We start from the raw sequence: 25842 nt of genomic DNA on the forward strand, positions 1-25842 counted from the left end.
TAGTGAGAGTGAGCACAATCTTGAATTGGGACACGACCTTAGTAGACCTGTCACCCTCTTCTCGGAAATGTAAGTTCTATATGACCACAGAATACTTCTTATCTTTATAGCAGTCTAGTTGGAAAAACACAGCTGTAAAATGTATTGTAGCGGTCGCGATATGACTATGTAAGTACAGTATTTTTAAAAATTTTTTTGGGAGGTCAATTGGAACAAAATGCGTTACGAAGTAGGTATAGTTAAAATATGGTGCTTACAGTGGAATACACCAAAACAATTATGGCAATGTATCTTGCGAATGATAGTTTTTTTACGAACAGTCCTAATCAAGTGGTTTAGTTTTATTTACAAGGGGAACCGTTCTAACACATTAATTAGTGGTTGCAATTTTCAATTTTTTGATTGCTAGTTAGGGAATTTTCAGTAATTGCAATGAATAAAACTCATACAATGTCTTAACAACCAAACAATCTTTATTTATGTTTATGTAATAATTATATAAAAACTAATTTAAAAAAGAGAGTTTAATTTCATAATTTTTTTTTTAATATTTGGCTTTTTTAGTGAAAAAATTTTCAGAGTAATACATCAAATCAACATGGAAAAAAATATGTTTGAAGCTATACTGAAATATAAAAAAATTATTAACTTAGTATTTAAATTATAAGTATGATTGTCCTTGCACTAGCATCAGTTGCTGAATTTTTGCTTTATTAATTTATAATAAAAATTAGTTTAATGCCAGACAAAATATAAGCGTTTTTAAACTTCAACCAACTATTTTAGTTTAAGTTTCAGAGCCACATTTCATTAAAATCCCTCCCCTCTAAACTGTGACACGTTAAGCTATTTTTTTAATTCTACTCAAAAATACTAACTTCACGAAAAATAAAGAAACAGATGTAAAACAAAATGAATTTTTTTCGTTAAAATAATATGTCTGTAAATGTTACAGTTGCACACTCCACAAACAAAAGGGACATATTGGTTTTATCTTTAATTACTAGCAAAAATGAACGGAATTTACACAGCAAAAGTGTCAAATAAATAATCTTGACAAATGCATTGATAGAATGGCAACTTGCTTTTTACTACCAAACGTTTATATAATTGTATTTTTAATTATGGCATTATATTTGCAACATAAAATTCAAAGTTAGTATGCCATTATGACCATTAAGGGGAAAATTGGCACAACGCGTAAGACCAGATCAATGTACTTATCGGCTTTGAGTACTGATGAACAAAAGATAAGTCAGGTGGCACATCGGACATGTTTGATTAAGTCACGTTGAATTACCACCCCATGGTTTGTTCATAGTCAATAAGTTTTATGGAACGTTAGGCAGTAAAAATTAGATGCCAGGATAATTCATTTGACCATTGTTACTGTTATCTACGTTCTGTATTCGCATTTTAGTGGCATTGGGAAAACATAAGTAAACACTAATTCACATTGCATCTATGCACAAGTTACACAATGAATGCGAATTCTAAAAAAAAGCTTAGAAACATAAAGCGTGAATCTATGGTCTGGGTTAAGTAGAGCCTTTCCTGAATGCTTCTAAATATCTTTACCCCACACGGATAGTTCAGCTGCTGAATAGTCACACGCTTCCTATAGACCTACGAGAAAAAGGTTTTGAGAGAGAACAGTGCTTGGACATGAGAAAGAAACCATTCTAAAACACGCTACTGAAGTGAAGTTCAGTTAAAATTAACAAATCAGTGTTTCTTTATGTCAAAATTCAATATTATAAACAACAAAATAAAATCACAAAATGATTATATTTAATAATATATCGCCAAAAAAATTCTTTAAATAATAAAATGGATATAAAACTACCTGTTACAAATAATATTCATTTTTTTAATTTATGATTACTATTATTTTCTTAACGAATAGCGATACCTAAAAATATTTCTCAAGTGTTAGAAACTCTATAAGTGTTAAGCGTGGGACACAAGTAAACACTGATATTGTAAATTTTGTTATATCAAAACATCACTTGAATAACATACTATAAAAAACACTAAAAACTATATTTATGTAACATAAAATGACACATTGTAGGTTGCTATTCACAAACTCAGTCAACTATAAACATCACAATCAGACACATTATAGTTTTAAGTCTAGTAGAGTCATGTAAGAATAGTTAATACCAAGAGTGTGACGAGTTCACTGTCTGATCCCATATTTCTGGTGCATACCTGTTGTAACAACAAAGCAATATATTACATGATATGCTTACTTTTAACTCACACATTCTCACAATCACCAAAATTGCAAGTGAAAAAAACACTCGACAAGTATTTTAACAACTCATAAAACTACAGACATGATACTTTTCTCGTGCCAACAAATGTAAAAAAAAAAACAATGAAATAGATTTTTTTTAGCTGTACTCAGTTAAATTTAAGACACTAAATAATTCGTTGTAATAGATTTCAAAAAATTACTTTATTTTTCACTGAATGTTAGGCATCATATCTGTAAATGAAAATTACCATTCTTAAACTAAAGCCTAAAAAAAATGTCATGTTAACTAATGAATTTTATGTAAGATTGCCAATACTCGTAACAAAATTGTACACTGTTTTCGTAAACAAAATTTAAAAAATGAATATGAAATCAATTTTGGTATAGCCGAAATGATTCATACTAAGCAATACATCTGCTGCCACTCTTGAAAATAGAGGTTTAACTGAACATAGAAACCAAAGTGTGTTCGGTTTTATATAAATATCAGTTATTTTTTTGCATGCAAGTCGTCCGTAGAAGGTAATTTAATTGTATCAGTCTATTCAAATTGCAAAAAACTTAGAATTAATACCTATAGATTTTTTTCCTTTTTTTTTCTGTGTGAAATTTGAACATGATATTTTATATTTTACAGAGCAAGTTTTTTTAAATTTTGTTAACGAGAAATGTGCAAAATTTTGTTACGAGTTATATAAATTTTACGTAAAATTCAGAAGTTAACATGAAATTTTTGAGGCCTTAGTTTTAGAATGGTAATTTTCATTTATATTTTAACTGAATTTGTTGGAAATATGGTCATCAACAATTTAAAGATTCTTAAATACAGCAAGTACGTATTTTTCACTACTGAAAAGTTGAGACACGAATTAATTATTGTCTGATTAACTGAGAGAAATCAATCATATTTTCAATAGCTTTATGGAAGGAAATAATACTTTGTTTCAAGACCATTTAATGTGAAGAACTGAGAACGAAGGAGAGTGTATATACTAATAAAAAGGCAAACAATATATGTATTAACATTTGTTCCATTTTTGAAAATGTTTGGTAATTAATTAAAATATTTTTTATCAAACTCGTCCCTTTATATTGATGGATACGTATAACTACAAGACTAACTTACAACTAAAAATGACATACACATAATTAGTTACATGGACATTGAATCCCAAACCACCGCACATCTAGTAAGCTGCAATGTTATCAAAGTACATTGTAAAGTTAGGATAAAAATTACTAATTAAAATACTAAGTATCTAAAAATGTATTTGAGTCCTAAAAAGTGTTTTCATCTAATTAATTACGTGAGTACACAAAGGTTTAAACAATTTCAAATACATAATAATCCACAAAATTATTTGTATTTTGATTTTGTTTGAGCATGTTTAAAAATGAATTCATTACATTTAACTTTCAAAACTCACTTCTATATAATTTATTTAAAACTTGATAATAGAGATTGTTTTGTCTGGAAATACAGTATACACATTAGTTTAAAATTATTATGAGACTCTTTTAAAGAGAGTTCTAATTTTATGGATAAAATATATATCAGTGGAAGATATATTCAACTGTTTTATTATTCCTTCACACAATAATAAAAAGTGAATTTGAAATGGCTCATATTTAAATTGTTTATTATGAAATAATTTTATTTTCCAGTGTTACCTAAGGATTAAATATGTTTATCTGAACAAATTTAAATAAAATAACAGGTTCAAGAACCAATTTAACTCAATTGCTTTGATATCTAGGAAAACTGATCCTTTATCACTAAAGTGAAATAACCAACATTTCAGCGCTTGAATTTTGTTTCGGTTACAATAATTTTTTTATAAAGAAATGAACGGTTCCTTATGAACAATTTAAAATTATGCAAAGATTTGCTTAAAACACTTTAAATTTGGAATTAAAAATATATTTACATCATTTTGATGTATTTATAAACATTGTCATAATAATATAAACAAACGGGAATTTTTTTTGTTACATCCTTAAGTGATATTTTGTGGTCTTGCTATCAATATATTCGTTACATGACCAAAATGCTTTTGTTTGCTCTCGTGTTTCACATTACTAATATCCACATAACGAATTATAAATAAACACAAAAATACTTCTTTCAATCATGTAAATCGTACACTTAATAATACACTTAATAATTAAAATAAACTCAATTTTTGAACACAATAATTCACTAAACGTTTCTGACAAATTGAATTTTCTTCAGCAAAATTGAAAATTCCGATATCCCAACTGTTACAATTGTGTCTTTTAACAATGAAAATGTATCGTGCTTCTACATCGTGGAATAAAAATACAGCCATTAAACAATATCAAGTAATGAAAATCACTACTTAAATAATTCAGAACAAACTTAACAAATGGCTTTCAAATACTCAGACAACACCAAATAGATGCCCAGTATTTTCATTAAGTGTTTGCCAAAGATTCCTTTAAAGTTCTTCTAACTACTGATGCTACTATATTAAGTTAATTTAAAATGTCCAAAACTACATCATGTTCTTCCTTTCGAGAAGGTTTGATTGGTAATGTCACCATCACGCAAAGCCACAGGCTACTGATCAAGACAGTGAAGTTTCTTTGAGAAAAATTTTATTTTGTTAAAAATATGTGGAATTTTCATTTTTTACAACGAGGTTGTGTCAGCAAGCTGCAAACAACAAACAACATTTTCAAGTTATTTATAGTTGGTTAGCAGTTAAAACAGCCTTTTTTAAACATATTTGAAAATACAGGCTATACACATGCTGAAGGAAGATATATTTTCAAATATTCCCGGCTGCTCAATAATTTTGATACAAAGGAAATACTCCCTGGCATACACTTAAATACTAAAAAACTTAACAAACTATTAATGAACTAATGTCTTGCTAAAAGATAACAAAACATCTTAAAACTACAAGAATGACGCAAACGTTGCAATACATTTATGTGGGCACATAAAATTAACATAGTATTTCCATGTTTATCATAATATAGAGACTACAGTATCGGATTGATTAGATATCATAATAATTATTTTAACGAATTCTTCAAAAAAATTTCTTGAAAAAAATAATTTATTTCACGTATAGTGTTGCAAAGAAAATAAAAGTATCTAATTAAAAAATACATTGTTAGCAATGGTTCAAAAATTTAAAAAAAATATATATATTATATTTCACGCTGTAATTTGAAATCGGTTAAACAAAGTGAGGCTCTTCGTGGCAAGGTGGTTTATTAGAATATTTATGATTTAATAAATAGAGCCTCAAATTAACGATTAAAAAATTACAAAACCTCCAAGAATTTTATTTGCAAACCATCTTATTGAAGTTTTAAAACTTCTGGAATATTGCTTAATTGCCTTATTCGTTATATCGCACCAATGCTAGGTACTAAAACTTATTTTATTACAGCTTTAGTTACGAAAGATTATGATGTGTTAAATACGTTACATTAAAGTTTTTTTTTATTATGCACCTACTTATGCAGCTCAAAATTTATTCGAGAAAATAATCTCTCATAAAGTGATGCAGAAAGGCACCTTCTTATAGATTCTTTAAATCCAAACGCATGTATTCATAACGTAATATTTACCAGATGACAAACTAAAATTCTTGTAAACTGCACGTAAAAATTGCAAGTATCTAAGGCTTTTGCTAGATGGCCTATAAACTTTAAAATTATTTACATTTTTAAAATAGTTTAAGGTATAATTTTAGCATAGTTACTTTTTAAATCAGTTTTACACTCACATTAACCAATCATAATTCAGGTAAAAACATCTTAATTAGCCATATTTATATGTATTAAGTTAAATTACCCTCTTTACCCTCTTCATTAACACTTCCATTTAAATTACTAAGCGTTGGCTAATGCTTACCTCTTTAGATTTTGAGCTACAACTCAAAACCAAAGCAGCAGAAATATAGATAAATATCGAATTAAGCTTAAACATATTACAGTTGGCAGAAGCTTGAATATTTGATCATGTAGACGTTACCCATTCAGATGTTACTGTGACTTTCAGTTGGTGTTTAAACATTTTCTATCTAACTTATTTGTGAAATTCTTAATATATTAAAAAAATCTCGGTAGATTTGTGATGTTTATGAAATATTTGACAAATTATTTTGATGTGATTGGTTTTGTGAAATCACATGATTTTATATCGTACGAACGTAATAGAAAAAATACAGGCATGCAAGTTTACAAAATTATTCTCCTATGCATTATTCCGGAGCAATTTCGCTATCTTTTAAATAAAAGAATCTTATTTGAAGTTAAAACTGATCTACTGTAACTATTGAATGAATAATGATTATCCAAACAATCTACCAATAGTGTTTCCTATTGTTCATGTTATTTATAAACAATTCTAATTCCATGAAATTGTAATATGAAAATTATTCAATTAAGGACCTGATTAAGTACATCTCATATTAGCCAGTGATTAATTATGAACGTAGCCAAGGCTGTGTATGATAAACCTTAAAGTTTCTCTGGCATTAAATTTAAAAAGCTAGAAAATGTAAAATATAAAAATATATACTTTGCACACAATAAAAAGAAATATTATTGTAAACTAACAATTTTTTTTACCAATCAAGTTTCCCCTAAGGTCATACAACAGAAAATTACATTTTATATTATCAATAAGCTTTTACCTTGCACACGTAATGTTACTTCTTAGTAATTGTCCTGAAATTTTGTTCTTTGTGACCCAAAAGCGACTCATTAAATTTATCATTCACTAGCAGCGTTGTTAATGGAGTAAGTAGCCTCGTAGATCCAAGTAATCTTATTTTTAATATATATATAGGTATATTTCGTTCATGTGAAGACTTTGGATGCAGGCTAAGGAGTCGGAAACCATGTGCCATTTTTGATGACCTTGAGCGCCATCTTGGATGAACTTTAACCCTGTGACCACCTAGGATGAACCTCACATCGGCAATGATCGCAGATGACCTCTGACCTTGGAACTGACTCCTCGCGGCCAACACACTCGAACACTCCTGGATGTTGCTCTCTCCGTGCTCGGTCAACACCGCAGAGCACTCGCTACTGTCGGAGCGAACAACACGCGCCTGTCCTGCTGGCTGGACGGAACCGAACTGCGAGTGGAACTGACCTGCAGGTAAGTAAACACCTCTCAGCCCTCCCCCCTCCCCGCCCGAGATGTGCGATGTCACAGGCTTGCGCTGGAGCCTGGAGCACTAGCGTCGCGGTGTTATACTTCAAAAATATAATTATCAAATCCTTAATTCACCAGTGACTCGGAGTCGTACAACCCGAACATAACTCACAAGAAAATTTGTAATTGAGGATCACACGTCTTTGACCACGCGGTCATCGATACATATACCAGTATTTGTACTAATAATGTATGTATAAATCATAAAATAAAATCATCTAGTAATCTAAAGATTGATCCAATCCATTTAAGTCAAGGGTTTGATACCAGACATTACAGAGTTAATAACTTAACACCTCAATTTAATGTTTCCACCAAAAAAAAAAGGCCAGGTATAAGAAACAAAACAACACATTTTTAACAAAATAAAATTTGTTAAGTAATTTTTACAAGGACAAAACCAATTAAAATTCACAGAGTTTCTTGTTTCTAAAGTCTTTATGTAATGCGAAGCGAGTCCTTTGTATGCCTTGATATGTGTTTTCAGGGCAGTTTCACAGGACAGTCGATTATCACATTTTTTACACATCATAAAGTTCTCAGTTTCGTTATAAGGGATGTGATGCTTCCCACTGAACATCAGAAGATATAGTTTGATCATGATGGATGTGCAACTAGTCCGTCACAATTCCTAATATGCCTTTTTAATTTTTCGTAGCATATAAACTGGCTCCAACACATGTTGAAGTGATATTTAACACGATTAGAGCTAATATTACAATCGTGTGTTACATACTCGCGAATCATCAATTTTTTTTGGGACTGTCACAGTACGCACCGTTAGGTGACGGAACACCACCAATTGTTGATGAAGACATTGCATGTGTTAAAGTCTTTTCTAATGCTGTCAGTGACGATTGTGCCAATTTCAACTGAGATCTCTGGAGATGTCAGTCTCGTTGCCATCGGGATCTCTGTCGCCATTAGCGCTGCGACATTCGGCATGCCTTTTAACCAAGTCAGGCGTATAGAGCAAGAGTCTCCGAACCACGAGGCCAGGCCATGTCCAATGTCAGGCGTTTAGACGGTGCATCCCCGACCATGAGGTCTACTTCGGAGATGATTGTTATATATTTCAAACAAATATGACATATTTCAAGCAGACAAGACAAGCGTCTCCAAACTGTCGCACCTACATTATAAACATAATCTGTTACAAACAAATAGATCAAATAAATAAGTATTTTTACGCTTAATAAACGACCAATAATCCTTGAAAAAAGGTTTAACACTTACTACAAGACAAAGAGGTTTTGACTTCAGACTTAACTACGTACATTTAACTAAAATTTTCTACATTTAACAAAAAAACATTAGGACACACATTTGTCAAAAATTACACACAATAGATACATATTTTTAAAAAGTACACAATTTGGACACGTTTTCGTTCAAAGGGACACACCATTTGACAAAATAACTCACACACGTACATACATTCGACTAAAAGGACACATTTTGGATACACATTCGACAAAAAGGACAAACATTTGAACACACAATCGCAAAGAAGGGAACCAAATGGACACATATTCGACAAAAAGGTTACACATACTGGGCACACATTTCAGAAAAATAACTCACATTTCAGAAAAATAACTCACAAATTTAAACGCACATTTGTCAAAAAGGACACACATTTGGGCACACATTCGGCAAAAGGAGATACATTCAGATACACATCCTGAAAAACGGACACACGTTAGACAAATGACACACAATGGACACATATTCGATAAATAAGCACACATCTGGACACACATTCGTCTTAAAGGACATACAATGGACACACGGACACACATTCGACATTGAGGATAAGCATTATGTTTCAGTATGTCTCGAAAAAAAAGGAGAATAACAATTTGTTATTTTTATTCAACTCATAAATATAAAAATCTACAAAAAATAATCTAGTTAACAAATTAATATTTTTATTGCATGCATCCCTCTGGTTTCAGGACTTATGAATGGAGGATATATCATCCGTCCGAGAATAGTCTCAGTCCGTCAACCATTTCTTTTGGATCGTCGCTCGATGTGTAATATGTCTTACTGCAGTTGTCTTCATTTTCCTTTCACCTTTACTGACAATATTCAGTAAATATTGACTGTCTTCTGTTTTATCACTAGCTTTAAAGTCACTATCATCACCATCGTAGTTACAGCATTTTCATATAGATCAATGTAAGAATTCGAAATTTTGACATCGAAGCTTCTTCATTATCTTCAAGCAACCTTTCTAAGTGTCCATTTCCCCCCCCCCCCCAAATTACAGAGGATCTACTTGAAATGGGCTTTAATGTATTCTTTCTTTTCATTCTTATCTTGTCTAACTTGTGAGTATGTTTTTACAAGTCCTTCCATGTAGTTTTAAGGTTTCAATTCATATAAACCACACAGATTTCAACTTAACTTTTTCCGTTGAGGACTTTTAACACAATATTTATTCTCGTGACGTCTAGTATTCTTTTCCATGGATAATTTATTGCTACTGCTTCAGAGATACAATTATTAATTTTTAAAATATATTTACCCCTTTTTCACCGTTTAGGGGTTCAATTTTGAAAATACAAAAAATTTGTTTGGTATTTTTTATGGTCATAATTTGTACCCGAAAACATTCATTGCGCTTAATTAAATTCGAAGATATGATTAGTACTTTTAAAATATTCTTATCTCTTTTTCATCATTTAGGGGAAAAATTCTTAAATATAAAAATTGTCGTGGGTAGTTTTCAAATGTTAATCATTGGTACCTATTATAATTTCTTAAGTTTTATTAGTTTCAGAGATATAATTAATCATCGTAATACATATTTACCCTTTTTTTTACCCCTTTATGAGTTAAACTCTGTATTTAGACACAACATAGTTTCTAAGTTAGCCAAAGAGCTTTTATTTAAAATAAAAACTTAATCAAAATCCGTTTAGTACGTATATGTCCCTTGGTTCTTGTCCATTACACACTACTGTTAGCGTCTCTGGTTTCGGGGTAACATAAAGCCATTCGTTTGGGGATAGTTGGTGCCATACTGACGTGGTTAATTCTAGGATATGTTTTATACAATTCTTAGGAAATTTCATTATAGTAAATAATAATTGCCCCTCACAATAGTATTCGATTGATGCTAGATAACATACAAAAATTATTATTATTTTTTTGAGTTCTCAATGAAGTAAATAGCCATATGCAATAGTTTTTTTTTTTTTTTTTCATAATTTCATCCAATGTACAGAATTTTGCTTCGAACAGTTCCTATAGCCGCTAAGTCAAAGACGTGTGTTCCTCAATTACAAATGTTCTTGTGAATAGTTCCAGGTTGTACGACTCCGAGTCACTGGTGAATTAAGAATGTTATAATTATATTTTCGAAGTATAACACCGCGACGCCAGTGCTCCAGGCTCCAGCGCAAGCCTGTGACATCGCACATCTCGGGCGGGAGGGGGGAGGGCTGAGAGGTGTTTACTTACCTGCAGGTCACTTCCACTCGCAGTTCGGTTCCGTCCAGCCAGCAGGACAGGCGCGTGTTGTTCGCTCCAACAGTAGCGAGGTCTGCGGTGTTGACCCAGCACGAAGAGAGCAACATCCAGGAGTGTTTGGGTGTGTTGGCCGCGAGGAGTCAGTTCCAAGGTCAAAGGTCACCTGCGATCATCGCCGATGTGAGGTTCATCCTAGGTGGTCACAGGGTTAAAGTTCATCCAAGATGGCGCTCAAGGTCATCCAAGATGAATCCCAACCCGCAACGAACTATATAATTACAACTACTTATATATATTTTAAAATATAAAACTACAACTATTAAGATTAAAATTCAAGTTTTTGTGGTTGAAAGTTTATATAATTAAGATCACCCGAATATTATTATTTTTTTTATTTTTCCTATAAATGGCATTAGGAATACAGAGAAGAAAAAATTATCATGCACGAGTCTGTCTCATTAATTATCGATTAACATTCACATTCCATGCTAAGAATTTTTTTAGTAAGCATAAGAAAGCACAAAAAGAAGATAAAAACATGCAAGAATATAGTTTTATTGTAATTAAATATTGTAAACTCGATTTATACTGTAAATTAAAAATTACTAAGCTTTATTCAGTTTAAATATACTTTTTTCGAAATAGAAAACCCTCTTTCTAAGTAAATCATTTTTTAGGCAAGAAATTATTCATTCTGGTAAGAAAGTTTAATTATTATCTGTTTAGTAAAACCCAAAACCCAAACATTGATGAGGAAAAAATAATAATTAGAAGATGAAATATGTTTTCAACAGAAACATTTTCAGTATTTTCTTAAAACGATTATCTGTATTCAAGTAAAAGAAAAGTATTTGACTTCAACAACAAAGATTTCTATAAATGCATCCAATTCCATTAAAACAACTAATATATTAATAAAAACAAAACTTTTTAAAATAAAAACGGTAAGTTATATAATTTTTTATGTTGAAAATTTACCAAAAACTGTACGTAGCTACACTGATGAACGGAATTTAAAGTTATTAATTAATTTACAATGATATTTTATTTGGATTGTGTAATGATTTATAAGATAATAAATTATATTTACGTGGCTAACCATGAAAGCGCTCTTTATGCAAGAAATATACAATTATATAGCTCAAGATGTTGAACGTTAACTGATGAATTACCAATAAATATATTATAGTGTTTTGACTAACTTATATTGAACATTAAACATGACTTAAGAATAAAATAAAATTATAGATCAGTGAAGCATTTATTAGTTATTATTGTTGCCAACGAAGTGAATAAAGGTAATATAAATGTAAAGAAAATTATGTTAAGTTTTATTGAGTTAACAAGACTCGTGGTCTTGCAAATTCACTTCATTTTAAATATTTGGGTTTTCCAAGGAATATTTTGAAGCTTGGTCTACATTTAAGTATGGTAAACATGGGTTATTTATTTGTTATGATAAACAATTTATATTATTAGTTTTAAAACTGTTAGTAAGTTATGTAGTTCACAAACTTAAATGTTTGGAAATATTTTTAACTTTGATAAGATATTTATATGAAATATTAATGGAAATCGCTCTGGAATTGCTCTAGTTATAATAGTGTAAGAGATAGATGTTTTTAAAAAGGTTAACACTAGCATGTTTTCTCTACATTAGTCTTAATCTGATTACTTTGAGGTAAATATTTTGTCGTTACTAATATGTGTAAAACAAGTATGTTTGTTCGCGATAGTAAAACAAAAATATCTTGATAAAGTGATTATTTTGTGGTATACCACGTTAACACTGTCCTAAAATTTTACATTTAAACTCAATAATAAATTCTAACTTGTGTAGAAGAAACTGTACCTAATACCTAGGAGTTCATAATTTTTGTTTTATTTAAGATTAAATCACGCGTTATGTGGTGTGTTCCTTAACACAATATTAATGTTTTAATTCAGGAACTTTTTCAACTACTTTATTTTACCTGAAAATCTTCATGGTTAGACCACACATAGGCCTTTGCAAATATAAGTCGTATCCCGCTTAAATGAAGACATGTGAAGTTACTACTGTACTCAGTACAAGATTTTGCAAAGTGAAGATCTCTTGAGTTTCTTAAAATTTGAAACAACTTTTAGCACTTAACTACAAATTTGAATTCAATAACCGGACCCTTGAACTTATTTAATACTTTACGATATATAACACCTATTTTCACCCTCACCTTTGTATGACAGTGTTATTGTTTGTTAAAAATATCTTGATTTAATTTTTTTTCTTTTGTTTTGACCTCCTTTTATTTGTCTGTTAAGTCACTTTTGAGCTATAAAACGCACTGTTTAAAGAAACAACATTAATTCTCTAGAATTTGTTTGAAGATAAAAAAAATATTTATTGATTACGTATCGGCAATTCAACCAAAAAATAATGTCCTTAACACTGTTCTACACAATTGAAATTGAATTTTCACATGAGTTTAAATTATTTGCTTGTATAGCTTTATATGAATTTTTTAGAATTAGCAATGCTTTAATATGAATTCAAGACACCATTGCATGTATTTTTTGTTTGAATTAAAAAAAAAGTAAACGTAATTACAGACATCTTGAATAAGTTTGGTTTTTAATTTTAAGCAGATTTTACATTTTTGATATGAAACCTCAACGAATGCCGGCACATACCAAAGGTGTTTTTATGCTAATAAGTTTCAATTTAATAGAGATTTATCAGCAATGACGAGATTATTATTTCGTAAAGAAAACTAGAATGAACTGAAGAACCTTAAAGAAACTAGACATATCGTGATAAAACTGATTTGAGGATTAATTTTTATAAAATAAACATGTAAACTAAAATGCATTAGCTATGATGAATAACGTAAAATTACAAGTTGACAAAATAATTAGTATATGACACTCATTATAATGGTTATTTTACTCTATATTTCGTCCAATTTCACACGCATGATGTAAAGTACCATAATGTGTTATGTGCTTCTTTCAGCTCGTTAGAGAAGCAAGGTCCCCACACACCACCCAGCTACGCCCTTTAGGTTTGACACGGTCATCACTGGCACCTGAGGGTTAGTTATAAACACATGCGGAAATATGCACAAGGCTCTCTGCACTTTTTTGTGGAAATCCTCCAACAAACAAGCATCGAAAAAAAGATCTACTGGAAAATGTTGTTGTTGAAACATCATAAATCACTTAGGTTTCAGTGAACTATGCCATTGAAACAGCAACAAATCCCCAATGCAAGTCATAACTTGGCGAGGACTTATTGAGAATAATGAAACACTGTTTTACCTCCATTTTCTTTTCTCTTACTAAGGCCAGTATTTTGCACAAACCGTACTAGCGGTCGCGAGTTCACCCTCGTCATCAATTCTGGCCAGCACAATGCAAGTCACACTCCGAGATGAAATATATCCAAGAAAATAAATACGATCCTAAATTCTTGTATTGTTATGTGGATGATACTTATACCATCTGGCCACATGGGTGAGAGACATTGTCACAATTCTTGGACCGACTGAACAACCAGCATGATAACTTCAAGTTTGCTATGGCATCAGAGAATGAAGGCTCTATAACTTTCCCCAGATGGTCCTGTCAGCAGAAGAGCAAAAGTGGAAGTATACTCGGATACAAAGTGCACAGAAATTCCACAAAAACGAAGAGGTACCTAAATGCCACCTTCGAACATCATCTACCCACAAAAAGAAGGCAGGTCATCTTAACACCTGTCAGATGAGCATAAAACATCGGCAACGAATTTTGCATAAACCAGGAGCAACAGCATGTCCGTGAGTACGACTAGCAAATGACTATATGAGACCACAATATTCGTAGTTATGACAACAAGCAAAGATATAGTAGATTTGGGATGAAAACTGGGATCACAAAGAATATTCTACAGAATTTCTGTACACCAAGGGTAAAAAAAACGGAAAAATAACCGAAGTACTACATTAAAAATATATAAACAATTTAGAAGCGAGTCAATAAACTTAAGTCATTATAAGGATTCGTGAAAGACAAAAAAGAAAACTGGTCAAGAACCGTCTAGGTATTTATAAGTGCAATACTTCTGAAAGAAAACCTATTTAGAACAAATCGGCAGTATGAACTCCAACCACTTAAAGAACATTAAAATAAATGATATCAAATACAACAGAAATCGCTCAGCCATAGCTCAGCATTATAATGAAATAGGTCATGTAATCCACTTTGACCAAGCCTAATACATTATATATATTTCCAACTACTGACAGATTAATCAGGGAAGCCGTTTCAATCAAAAATTACTCAAATAACACGTAAAAAGGACATGGGTAGTTTATCTAATTCCCGGAGGTCTTTGTTTCACCATAATCATGAACGGTGACCATACAAAAATTAGCCCTAGTCAAAGCTGCTGCACTTAATAAGCAAACAAGTTCTGATTGGCTGTACCCTCCTCCAATCATGGCCACTTACAGAAAGAACCATTCATATCTAATCTGTAAATGATATCATATAAATAAAATGTCAGAACCCCACGCCTTAATTTTTAAAACACCATTGAAGATAGCTCCAACAAAGCATGCCGAAACGTCGGGCACTCCCTCATTTTCACTGAAGTGACCTTAATTCATTATTCTAGCAGTATTTAGAGTCTCTGGCCATGAAAGCCTACGATCTAGCCCGATATTTTAGTACTTTCACAGCTGGATACGTTAAATAAACTGAATTCATGGTTAAAAAAATTGCTGATGTTACTGCTCTGTTAGAGTTTTGGTATGTAATTATGGCTGATTGAGTATATATTTAAAAAAGTTTAAAACAGTTTTGGATGCACGTGATCACGTGGAAGAAGTCTCCAAAAAACATATTTACATGAAAAAAAAATAAAAATAAAGGTATTCACCCATTAAAAATGTCACATAAAATTTATATCAAATTTAGACCACAAAAGATAATCTAAATTTAATTTTAACTGTAACATTTTAAATAAAATCTGACTTCAATTTAGAAAAGAAATTTATATGGCTACGTTTATGATAACATTATTATTTAGGTACGAACAAAACCTATATTTGGTCTTTCTTGCTACAAATTTATCGCAAAAAAATCGAATTTTTTTTTTTTTTTTTTTTTTTTTTTTTAGAAATGGGAAGTTTTGAGGATATGAAAATGATTTTACAAAGAGATAAGTATTTCAAACTGTTGAGATCACTAAGATCAATTTTAATGTCTACTGACCACTGCGTAAGAAGTGTGTCTCTAGTTAATAAATTATTTAACATAAATGTTTCTTAATTATCGTTTGATTGGTTTATTTTCAAACCTTGTAACAGTTTTTTTTATTTTTACTACAAGGAAGGGGAGACGGGTTGAATTCTAGTTGAAGAAGGAAGAAGAAAATATTTGTTATGTTTCGGTCAAGCATTTTATGAGTCACGATGCAAACAATAAATGGTCATGCAGGGCAATTCGCCTCATGTCCTTGCAGGGGCTCATGCAAGCGCTCAGGCACGCAGGCAACAGCGAAACTGCCAAAAAAGAAAAAAAGAAGTGTTGCGCCTTATAGCAACTTTTATCTGGCAGTCATCGCAATTCATCGACCATATGGATATCCACAGCACACCTAAAGTGAGCAGCGAGTAGTATACCTGTCTTACCAGTGGTCCAGCCATTATTATGCCTAGCCTGCTGAGAACAGCCGGTAGTCGCTGGAATAGGAGAACCAAAAAAAAACATAGTTCCCAACACACAGTCTCTGAAAGTGCTGGAGGCATCAAGGTAGAGATAAAAAAAATCTAACAACTCTTAAAAACTACTGTAAAACAACAAGACATGAAATTCTTGCACTATATGTTCGATTTGAAAGCTAATCCATCCAGTTTTCTCTTCCCACTAGTTTATCTCTACATTTCTTCGCATCTGCTATGAGAAGAAATAAACATATCCCAAGTTTCTGGCTTAAGGAAATCCCACTCAAAACGCAAACATGTTCTTACATAGCATTTTATTTTTAGTCTAAAAAATAACTGACAGTTTCGACAGTCTATTTTTTTTCAATTGAAGAAAAAAAAACTAGGAAGCACAATTCAATAACGTTAAGTTGACAAATCGTTAAAACGTTATTTGACAACAGCCATACCTACCATGGGACGTAGGCAGCAGTATGTGAAAACTTATAATTTATTCCATTTGTTGCTTCACATGGAGTAGAGCAAAGTTTGACAGATTACTCTCGTGCACTTAAGACAAAAAAAAACTTATTTGATGTTAAATGTTGGCCACCATAGTAAATTACTATGCATGTCTACTAAATTTTCACATTAATGGCACAACATTGCAGTATAAAATTACACTAATAATTATAAATATTTATCAGCACCTTAGACCCATATTTGTGATTTCAATGCAGTGTGGACTGCTGGCCGCTTTGCCCTTCCCACACATTTGCTCATGAGGGGCGGTTAAAATACCAACATTGAGTCAAAACACGTGAGCTCTGGAATTCTTTTTTTTTGTGGGGTTGGTGCACCTGCCGCTTCGCGCCGGGACCAGCCGCACTCTAGCAGCAGTCGCAGCCCCGCAGGGAGTCTAGTACTTATCGTCGGCTTACTATCAAAAACTCCTAAGTCTAATACACAAGTTTTACAGGACAGGCAAAAAAACATTTTGTGTTGGATATGAAGGAAAATACAGATATGTTGCAACAAATAAAAATGTCAAAATCAATTTATATTTCATTATATAGAAAAAATATTCGTTGTGTAAATGATTTATTATTTTTATAAAATACAAAAAAAGTAAGACGCAAGAGTTTTAATAAAGTCCGATAGATGTCCTTGCATTCATAATTCGAATTTGGAGATTTTTATAGGCCTGTGTGTCAGTAATTTAAGAACCAAAGTCATCTAAACCTTCAAAGTCTCAAAATTCAGACTTAGGAGGTTTTGATGGTAAGCCGATGCTATGAAACTCGTCTGCTGACGTCAGTACCCTGCACAGAGCAACTTTGGGTTTGCTTCCCAATACAACTCTGAAACATAAGCTTATTATGCCGAACGCAGTTGTTGCGTTGTCGAGGTCATACAATTCTGTATTTCATAGCTTCATTGCAGTGTTTGTAATTTAATTGTGTGCCTTATTAACACCTGGTATTCACCAATGTTTATCAATATACCCGTGTTTGTTGGCGTATCCTTTGTGAACAGACGCACGTGCTAACGTTTGTAACTGTCATTTTGATGGTTATGAGTTTTGTTGTCATTATGATTTTTTTAAGGACTATTCCTGTGAACATATCTTGCATTTGTTGTTGGGCTTAAGCTGAGTGTTATTTACGAACTGTAAAGTTAAGTGCAAGCAATCGCGTGATACATATATTTTTTTTACTGGCGACAAAATTTGCGACGAAACGTGAAACGTAAGAGCGGCAATGGTTTTGAGTTTCCAGGAACAGCCCGTGTAAAGTTTGAAGCGACAAGAAAATGAGGGCCCCGTGCTCTCTGCAGACAAGAACCTATCCACATCGCATCATTATTCTATGCATGCATCAAGGCTTGTCTCGCGGAATCGGCATTGCAGCTACAGAAAGTCTCGAGCCAACTCCAGTGGCATGGCCTCGCCTTTGCAGAGGAGATTATAGATTCCCTCCAGGCATGGTGAGGCAGACGCTCTGTCCAACGTTCCATAAGTGCACTTTTTGTTTATCCATGAAACTCAGGACACACCCGCGCCTTATTCGATTACAGATGTGATGATTTAATATTAACGAGGAGATAATAATTCTAGTTCTAGCTAGTACGAAATACATATAGTGGACAACACACACGGTACATGATTATGAGAGTATCATTTTGTCGTTGACAAGAGTCCAAATCTGTACTAAAAGCCATTTAACTCAAACGTACACACTGTTGAATCTGTTTTTTTTTTACAAGGAAAATCCGTGGGAACCCAGTTGTTAACGATATCACTTGTAAAACTGCAAGTCAGAGCTTTGTAAATTTGCGTATGGTACAAAGCTCTGCTCTGCAATTTTTCAAGTGATATCGTTTGCAACAAAGTTTCCAAGGACTATCATTGTAAAAGTACAGATTGTTTTTTTTACATTGTATGCACTAAAAATTCCCTAGAAGTAATATTTATATGGAAACAAATCAGGTATTAACTTTTGTTTATAACGCTGCCATGAATAATTATATGTTCATTTAAACTAAAATGTTAAATCAAGTAAGCGGAAAACTCAACTATTCATTTAGCATAACGCTGCAATGAATAATTATCTGTTTAGTTACACTAAAATGTTATAACAAGTAAGTGTAAAATATAACTATTCCTTTAGCACATTAGCTAGTACATACATATGCAAGTCCAAGTATCAACTGTTCAAACGTTAAATTTTCACCACAAGGAGTGCACATTCTTATGCGATAAAGAAGCCCGTGGGTACTCAGCTTTGTACTATTGAACCTCCAATGTAATGGAGAGTTCAGCACTTGTAGGCTACACTCCATTAGAAATATTGATATTTGTTTTTATGTTTGAAGAGGAGCATCTCTTAGATGTAAGCTGAACGGTGGTTGTAAAAGTTACTTAAACTCCAGGGACTGTTGCAGGAATCAAAACACATGGCAAAGCAATTTTTATAAATTAGAACGCTCTTATATCTTTCCAAATGTCTTCAACCTTCACTGGAAGTGAAATTAAGAATACGTTTCACAATTATTTCTACGTTATTGATAAGAATTCGATAATTAGTATTAAAGAGCTCAATAATAGTAAGCAATGCAATACATTTGGTTGCCAATTTATTTATATAGGAGCTAAAAATAATAATTTTTGCGACTCCTTGTTTTTTACTAAACATTTTAATTATCTGTGCTTTTTTGTCAAGTTAACTAAACGCGTATGTATAGTACATAATTTGTTTTATCATAATAACTTGTTTGGACAAATTATTAAATGTCTACGCGCAAGAATCATTCAGTTATGGAGACTCAAGTTATTGGATAATTTTTAATCTGACATGTTAACATTCGTTATTCCATTATTGATAACGACATGCAAAAATTAATTTATGCACAACACGCATAGTAATACAAACTATAGAATAATGTTAAATAATACTCATGCCTGTCTAAGAGTTTGATTGTAAGTAATAGCTAATTAAGGTTTAAGACGAAAACGTAGTTTCACACAATTAAATCGTGTGGTTTCAAGAAACATATCTAAAAATCAATAAAACAGCAGTTCCAACTGTAGTTTAACAAATATAAGTTATACGCTCTGGATTTTAGAAAAGCTATGTGGACCAATAATCGGAGCAACTAGTGGGAAGAGAAACAAATCGATCTAAACAACAAAATAAAACACGTTTAACAAAAAAAGTTTAGTGAATTTTGATAACATTAAACTGTTTTAGTTATTGCACAGTTCTGAAGTATGTTGAATATTGTATCAATAGCAAATGCATATTTCGTGGAAGGTGCACAATGAAGAATCTAAGAGAATAAATGTACAAAACTACAATATGCTCACTTTCATAAAAAAGGCACACGGAAATTTGAAAAAAAATTAAATTCTTGCAACAAAAATACATAAAATTAATAATTAGGTTTAAATTCAATAGTTAGGTTTACAAATGTAAACTTTGTTGTTAATTGAAATATTCCAAACACACTCAAAACACGATCATATTTACAATCTTATATCCATTAATATTTTTTCCAATGATAAATTTAAATACTGACAACAAACGATGTCCTTAACATAGTTAGAGACCTGAAAAATTCGCGGGTTCATTTCGTGTTATGCTAAAATTCAAATAATTATACCTTAGTGCGGCTTCTGCCATTGGTTCACTGTTAATCTGGAGGACTGAGGGCCAATTAGAGACCCTCACTCATAGAAGTGTCGAATCATAGGTTACCCAGTCGAGACGACTTACAAGTCAGCAGCCAATATATAGTTGGCATTTTCCCGAGTGTGTGGAGGATATTGGAGTCTATCCTGAAGTTCATTGAACCCGCGAATTTTTCCGGTCTCTAAACATAGTCAATAAAAACAAACGTGTAGTATAAATTTTTAAGTAAACTAAAATAATATAAGTTTTTAATACATTTCGATATTTGAAAATGAGATGTATTAGAATCTCCTTAATATGTCATTTTGTATCAAATTTTTTCAGCTCCAGAATGATAGAAGGTACAATATCTTTACCATAATTATGTTTTTCTATGTACTTTTACAGGCCTTCAAACGAATTTTAATCACGGTCCTTTCTACTGATTAAGAAAACTATACATTATCACTGATTGTCACATTCGCATAGAATGTGTTCACTGGTAAACTATTAATAAATCATGGAAAAACGTTTTTGTCTGTTTTGCGTACGAATAAATTAAAAAAATAAAGTAAAATTAATAAAACTTTTATCTAAATTACAGTTAACTCTATTGTGCATTAACAAATGAGTTACAATATTTTAAAACACATACAAACCAACTTCGAATTTCGGTTCAGTAATATTTTTTGTAAACATTTTCAGACTACTACAACGATTTATTTAATCAGAATATTGACTATTATAAATTCTCTTGGATTTTGTATTCATCATGTAAGCTACTACCCTTAATAAGGCGCGGACAGTTTAATACCAGCCTCTTTTAATTGTATTGCTCTTATGTGGCTAAAATTCGTAACCAAGATAATTCAGACAGTCAAAGGCTATGAATACATGTAAACTTGACTGTAGAATAATAAGTGTAACCACTAGAATTGAAAGTTATGTAGCTTAAGACATCTGATCAGATAAATCTCTTACAAACACCAAAAACACTCTTTACAGAAACAGTGAACAGTGGAGCATTCATTGGTATATATTTAATGGTAGCTGACCTATTCCCACACCCCTTTCCCCTTAAAATTTACATGTGTGGTAATGTAAAATAAAGAGTACCAATACGAGGTTTTAGGTGAATGAATAATCATTCAAAAACATTTTTAATATATAGGAAATTTCCTATGCATTTTATGATTTATCATTACGGAAGGATTTTTGATAATGAAATATCGACATTATTAGATAACATCGTTGGTTCACTAGCTAAGTCAAAGGAAGGTCGTTCAACCCAATAAAGAAAATCAAATAAACAACATTAATAAAAGTATTTCCCTTAAACAAAATTCTATATGAGACCAAATAAATTTTTATTTTTAACCACTATAGAAAATAAATTGAAACATTAAATGTTCTCATTTTTTAGGAAATTAAATTCATCGAGTCATCTTCAAAACTAATACTTAAGGTTTTTACAATAATGGCTGTTCTCCATTGATTAACTAGAGATGGTTTATAAATAGATAAGATAAAAAATATAGACAGAGATAATTACCACCAAAAAATATTTTCAATTTAGATTAAATATTTGTAAAAATTATAATATAAGAGTTTTAGTACAGTATAAATGTGTTTTTGCTTGAGTCACTATATTTTGCAGTGTATTGTGTTGTATAATTCAATATCGTGCACCAATCTACTCAATTATTTTCTGTGAAATTAATAAATTCCATAGACTCTAATTTTTTATGAAATAACAATTACAATGAGAGACCGTGAACTTCGGGTCGCCGATTTTGACGTCCCTTTGTGAGAGTAAAGCACTTTCCAATAACAATATTTTCTGTAGAGGAGAAAACCCAACTCTGTTCTCGAGAAAAAGTAGATCAATAAACGAGGCACAACTAATATTAATTTTTCGTTGATTACATGAAAATTTATGTTTATTTTTAGAAAAAATATGATTTTTTAATTAAACACGTTTAACTCATTATGAAAACACGTGAAACATATTTTCGATTTGTACTATGCGTATTGTATAAATGTTACATTGTATGAACATTTTTTTTTTTAAATAAAGATAGAGGGAAGCAGATTTCGTCAACATTTTGGAATGTGACTCATGGCTCTATCAGTTTTGCAGCTACTAATCAGTGTATTTTAATGGCAACCCGCACGTGATGCTATTTCCCATTGTTCTTTTAATATGGAGTAAGGGCATTAACGGACAGAGAACTTCGAGAAATGTCTGTTTCAAATAACGCACAGAGGGAAAAAATTACCATACGTAAATTTTCATACTGATGGTCTGTACTTTATGAATTTAATTATTTTATAATGTGTATTTTTAAATAATAAACACGAATTCTTATGTAATCGCTAAATAATTCTATTAATAATGAAAATTAAAATACCCATACTGGAATCGAACACGAGTCGCTAGCGTTGTATTGTGACGCTCTTGTAGCTGGTCCAAGGTGAGTTAGCGAATATTTACGCAACGTTACGGAAACTATCAGCTTTGCCTCGTTTTTCGATCCCCTATTTCTAGAAAAGTATTGCGAGTTGGGTTTTCTCCTTTACAAAGTAGATTGCTTCTGGGAAGTACTTTACTCATGCAAGGGGACGTCCAAATCGGTGACCTGAAGTTAGCGCCCTCTTCATATTAGTTTTAATTTAAAAAAAATAACGTGATCTAAATTTGCTAACTCCATATTCTGAAACTACGCCAAATTTTCACTAAAGCATTTGGTTTCCAAATAAACTTTTATTTACCCTCAGATTATACAAGTATAAGCCAAAACACTATTTTATGTTTTAATAAATTAACGTTTATTAATATAATTTATACATGTATTAATGCACACAAATTAGTTCAGTTTTTGAGCTAGTGGAAAAAAATATTATTTTACCATAATACAGAAAAACACGACTAAGAAATACTAAGCTGATCTTTGCACATATGAAATATTATTTATGCTTGAGTTTGTTTTATTAGTTCACGCACATACAAGTATTTTATTATTATATGAGGAATCTTGATAATCTTTCTATAATATTACATTATCTTCTTTAAAAAAATTATCTAAAAATATTTTTCACCACCAAGGCAACGTAAATTTAATTCAAACTTACGAAGTTTTAAAAATTATCACGGTAGCCTACAAATAGTATTCCCAACTGGCATATATGAAACATCATACTTTAAATATTTGGTATTTTGAAGGTATAAAAACAGCCAATTTATAAAGGAAAAAAAGCGCAAATAAACAAAATCATAGGTAAAAAAAGTCTGTGGTTTCACTATACAAATGTTTAACAAAATATTTAAATCAGATAAATATAACTCACTGGTAAAAAAATAAGTATTATACTATTATAAATTAAAATTATATCAGAAAGGAAGTTAACAGAAAAATATTCAGCAATGACACACAAAAACATTAAATACTTCATTAATCAATATGTTTTGAAAAAAATAAACTTTTTTTACAAAAATATTATTACTAATTAATTTTTCAGTAACGTAAACCTACTTATATTATATATTAATATATAAAAACCAAACAAATGTAAGTTTAAAAATGATAAATAACTTTATAAATATCAGTATCAAATAATATAATGTTTTAAAAACACTACTTAAAATATGAACAATGTGCATGTTACCAAAAAGTGCATACTTACTTGAATTTGAAAATAAGGTAAACGGAGGAAATGAATCCCAGTTGAATGAGGATAACATGTCATGAAGTAAGTCACAGATGTGAGATGTGCTACAATGGCAATAAATAAGTTAATATACAAAGAAAATTCAAGCATCACGTGCAAATACAAATTGTGAACTCAAACTGAAAACAAAATTTATTGCTTAATATGAATTGAATCATTATTTATTTCTTCATAATATTTCACTTAAAACGCGTGACAAATAAATTACCAAACTAATATACATACAAATGGCATTGACAAAGTGTGACGAACCAAATTGTTTCCAGTATGTTAAACAATCGCATTAATATAAAATTATTTTTAAAAATTATTTTGAAAGGATATTTAGCACTATAAATTATAATATTTTTATAAAAACATATTAGGTGTGAAATAAATACGAATTCTATATATTTATATTGAAATAGTAGCAATATTAAAAAAAATATGTTCAACCTTATTTGCAAAATAAATTTATTAAATTTTTCAAAATATGTTAATTTAAAATCAACTTATATCTAATGAAGCTGATGTCGTAGAGACGTTACGCCATTCCATTCCCAGTTTTCAAAGCGCATGATAGACTTTACAGATTTAATTATTACCAAAATGCTAAATAGATGTCACATACGTTCTTTAAATAGCGTGGTTAAGTTAAATAAAATACGTACTGAATATGTCGAAGCTTTCTAAAGTGACACGCCAAAACCTTCTTCTTCTGATTGAAACTGTATAAACAAATAGTTCATTAGTAATAAAAGTGTACTTACCAAAACACCATTTTCACAAATCGAATCGTTTCCAAGTTAAAACAACCATACAAAAAATTATAAACCTAAAGAAACATGATAACAAAATGCAACGAGACCTTTTGAATATTTAAAGAATGAATATCAATAAACACTAAATACTATTCCTTAAAAAAATTATTTACGTGTTGAGCTAGCTTAAAATATAAGACAAATTAATTCGATGCCAATGCCATGCTCATTAGCCAAGTGTTCACAGCAAATATTTAAAACTTGACGTTATATATGCCACAATATATAAAATTTTGCTCATCCCCCTTTTAAAGGTGAACAAAGTTGCATGCTCGCCAGCTTTGAAGAAAATCTGTGAGAAACATCATGCAAACAGGCATGCAAAATCACAACAAAATACATTGTGTACGGGGACATAGATAGAGTAAAACAAAGATGTAGGCTGCATAGAGATTCAGTGACATTACAAGTGCCTTGCGTTTTGCTGAAAGCGGTTCTCAAGAAAACTTCAACAAAACTCTTGACCGATTTAGTGTAAATTTTTAAATACAGCAATATTTATATTAGTGTTTAAGTTCATCAATTGAAG

The 25842-nt window shown here is 31.1% G+C and overlaps 1 protein-coding gene across 25 annotated transcripts in view; it reads right to left on the bottom strand.

Annotated features, from left to right (window-relative positions):
* LOC134533153 (glutamate-gated chloride channel) overlaps positions 1-25842 on the bottom strand; it is a 374512-nt gene that overhangs the window by 12591 nt on the left and 336079 nt on the right. For 5 of the 25 annotated variants that reach the window (XM_063370491.1, XM_063370490.1, XM_063370481.1 and 2 more), the window contains 2 exons: positions 16604-16654; positions 2167-2214 (listed from right to left, as the gene is read on the bottom strand). The exons of 6 other annotated variants lie outside the window; for them this stretch is intronic. In XM_063370491.1, coding sequence (XP_063226561.1) covers positions 2167-2214; positions 16604-16654 — 99 coding nt within the window. Of the gene's footprint in view, positions 1-2166; positions 2215-16594; positions 16655-25842 lie in introns of all 25 variants that reach the window. 14 more of the 25 variants (XM_063370502.1, XM_063370498.1, XM_063370487.1 and 11 more) reach the window with 3 other exon arrangements.

The sequence above is a fragment of the Bacillus rossius genome, chromosome 6 (genome assembly GCF_032445375.1).
Source record: "Bacillus rossius redtenbacheri isolate Brsri chromosome 6, Brsri_v3, whole genome shotgun sequence".
NCBI classification, from domain to species: domain Eukaryota; kingdom Metazoa; phylum Arthropoda; class Insecta; order Phasmatodea; family Bacillidae; genus Bacillus; species Bacillus rossius.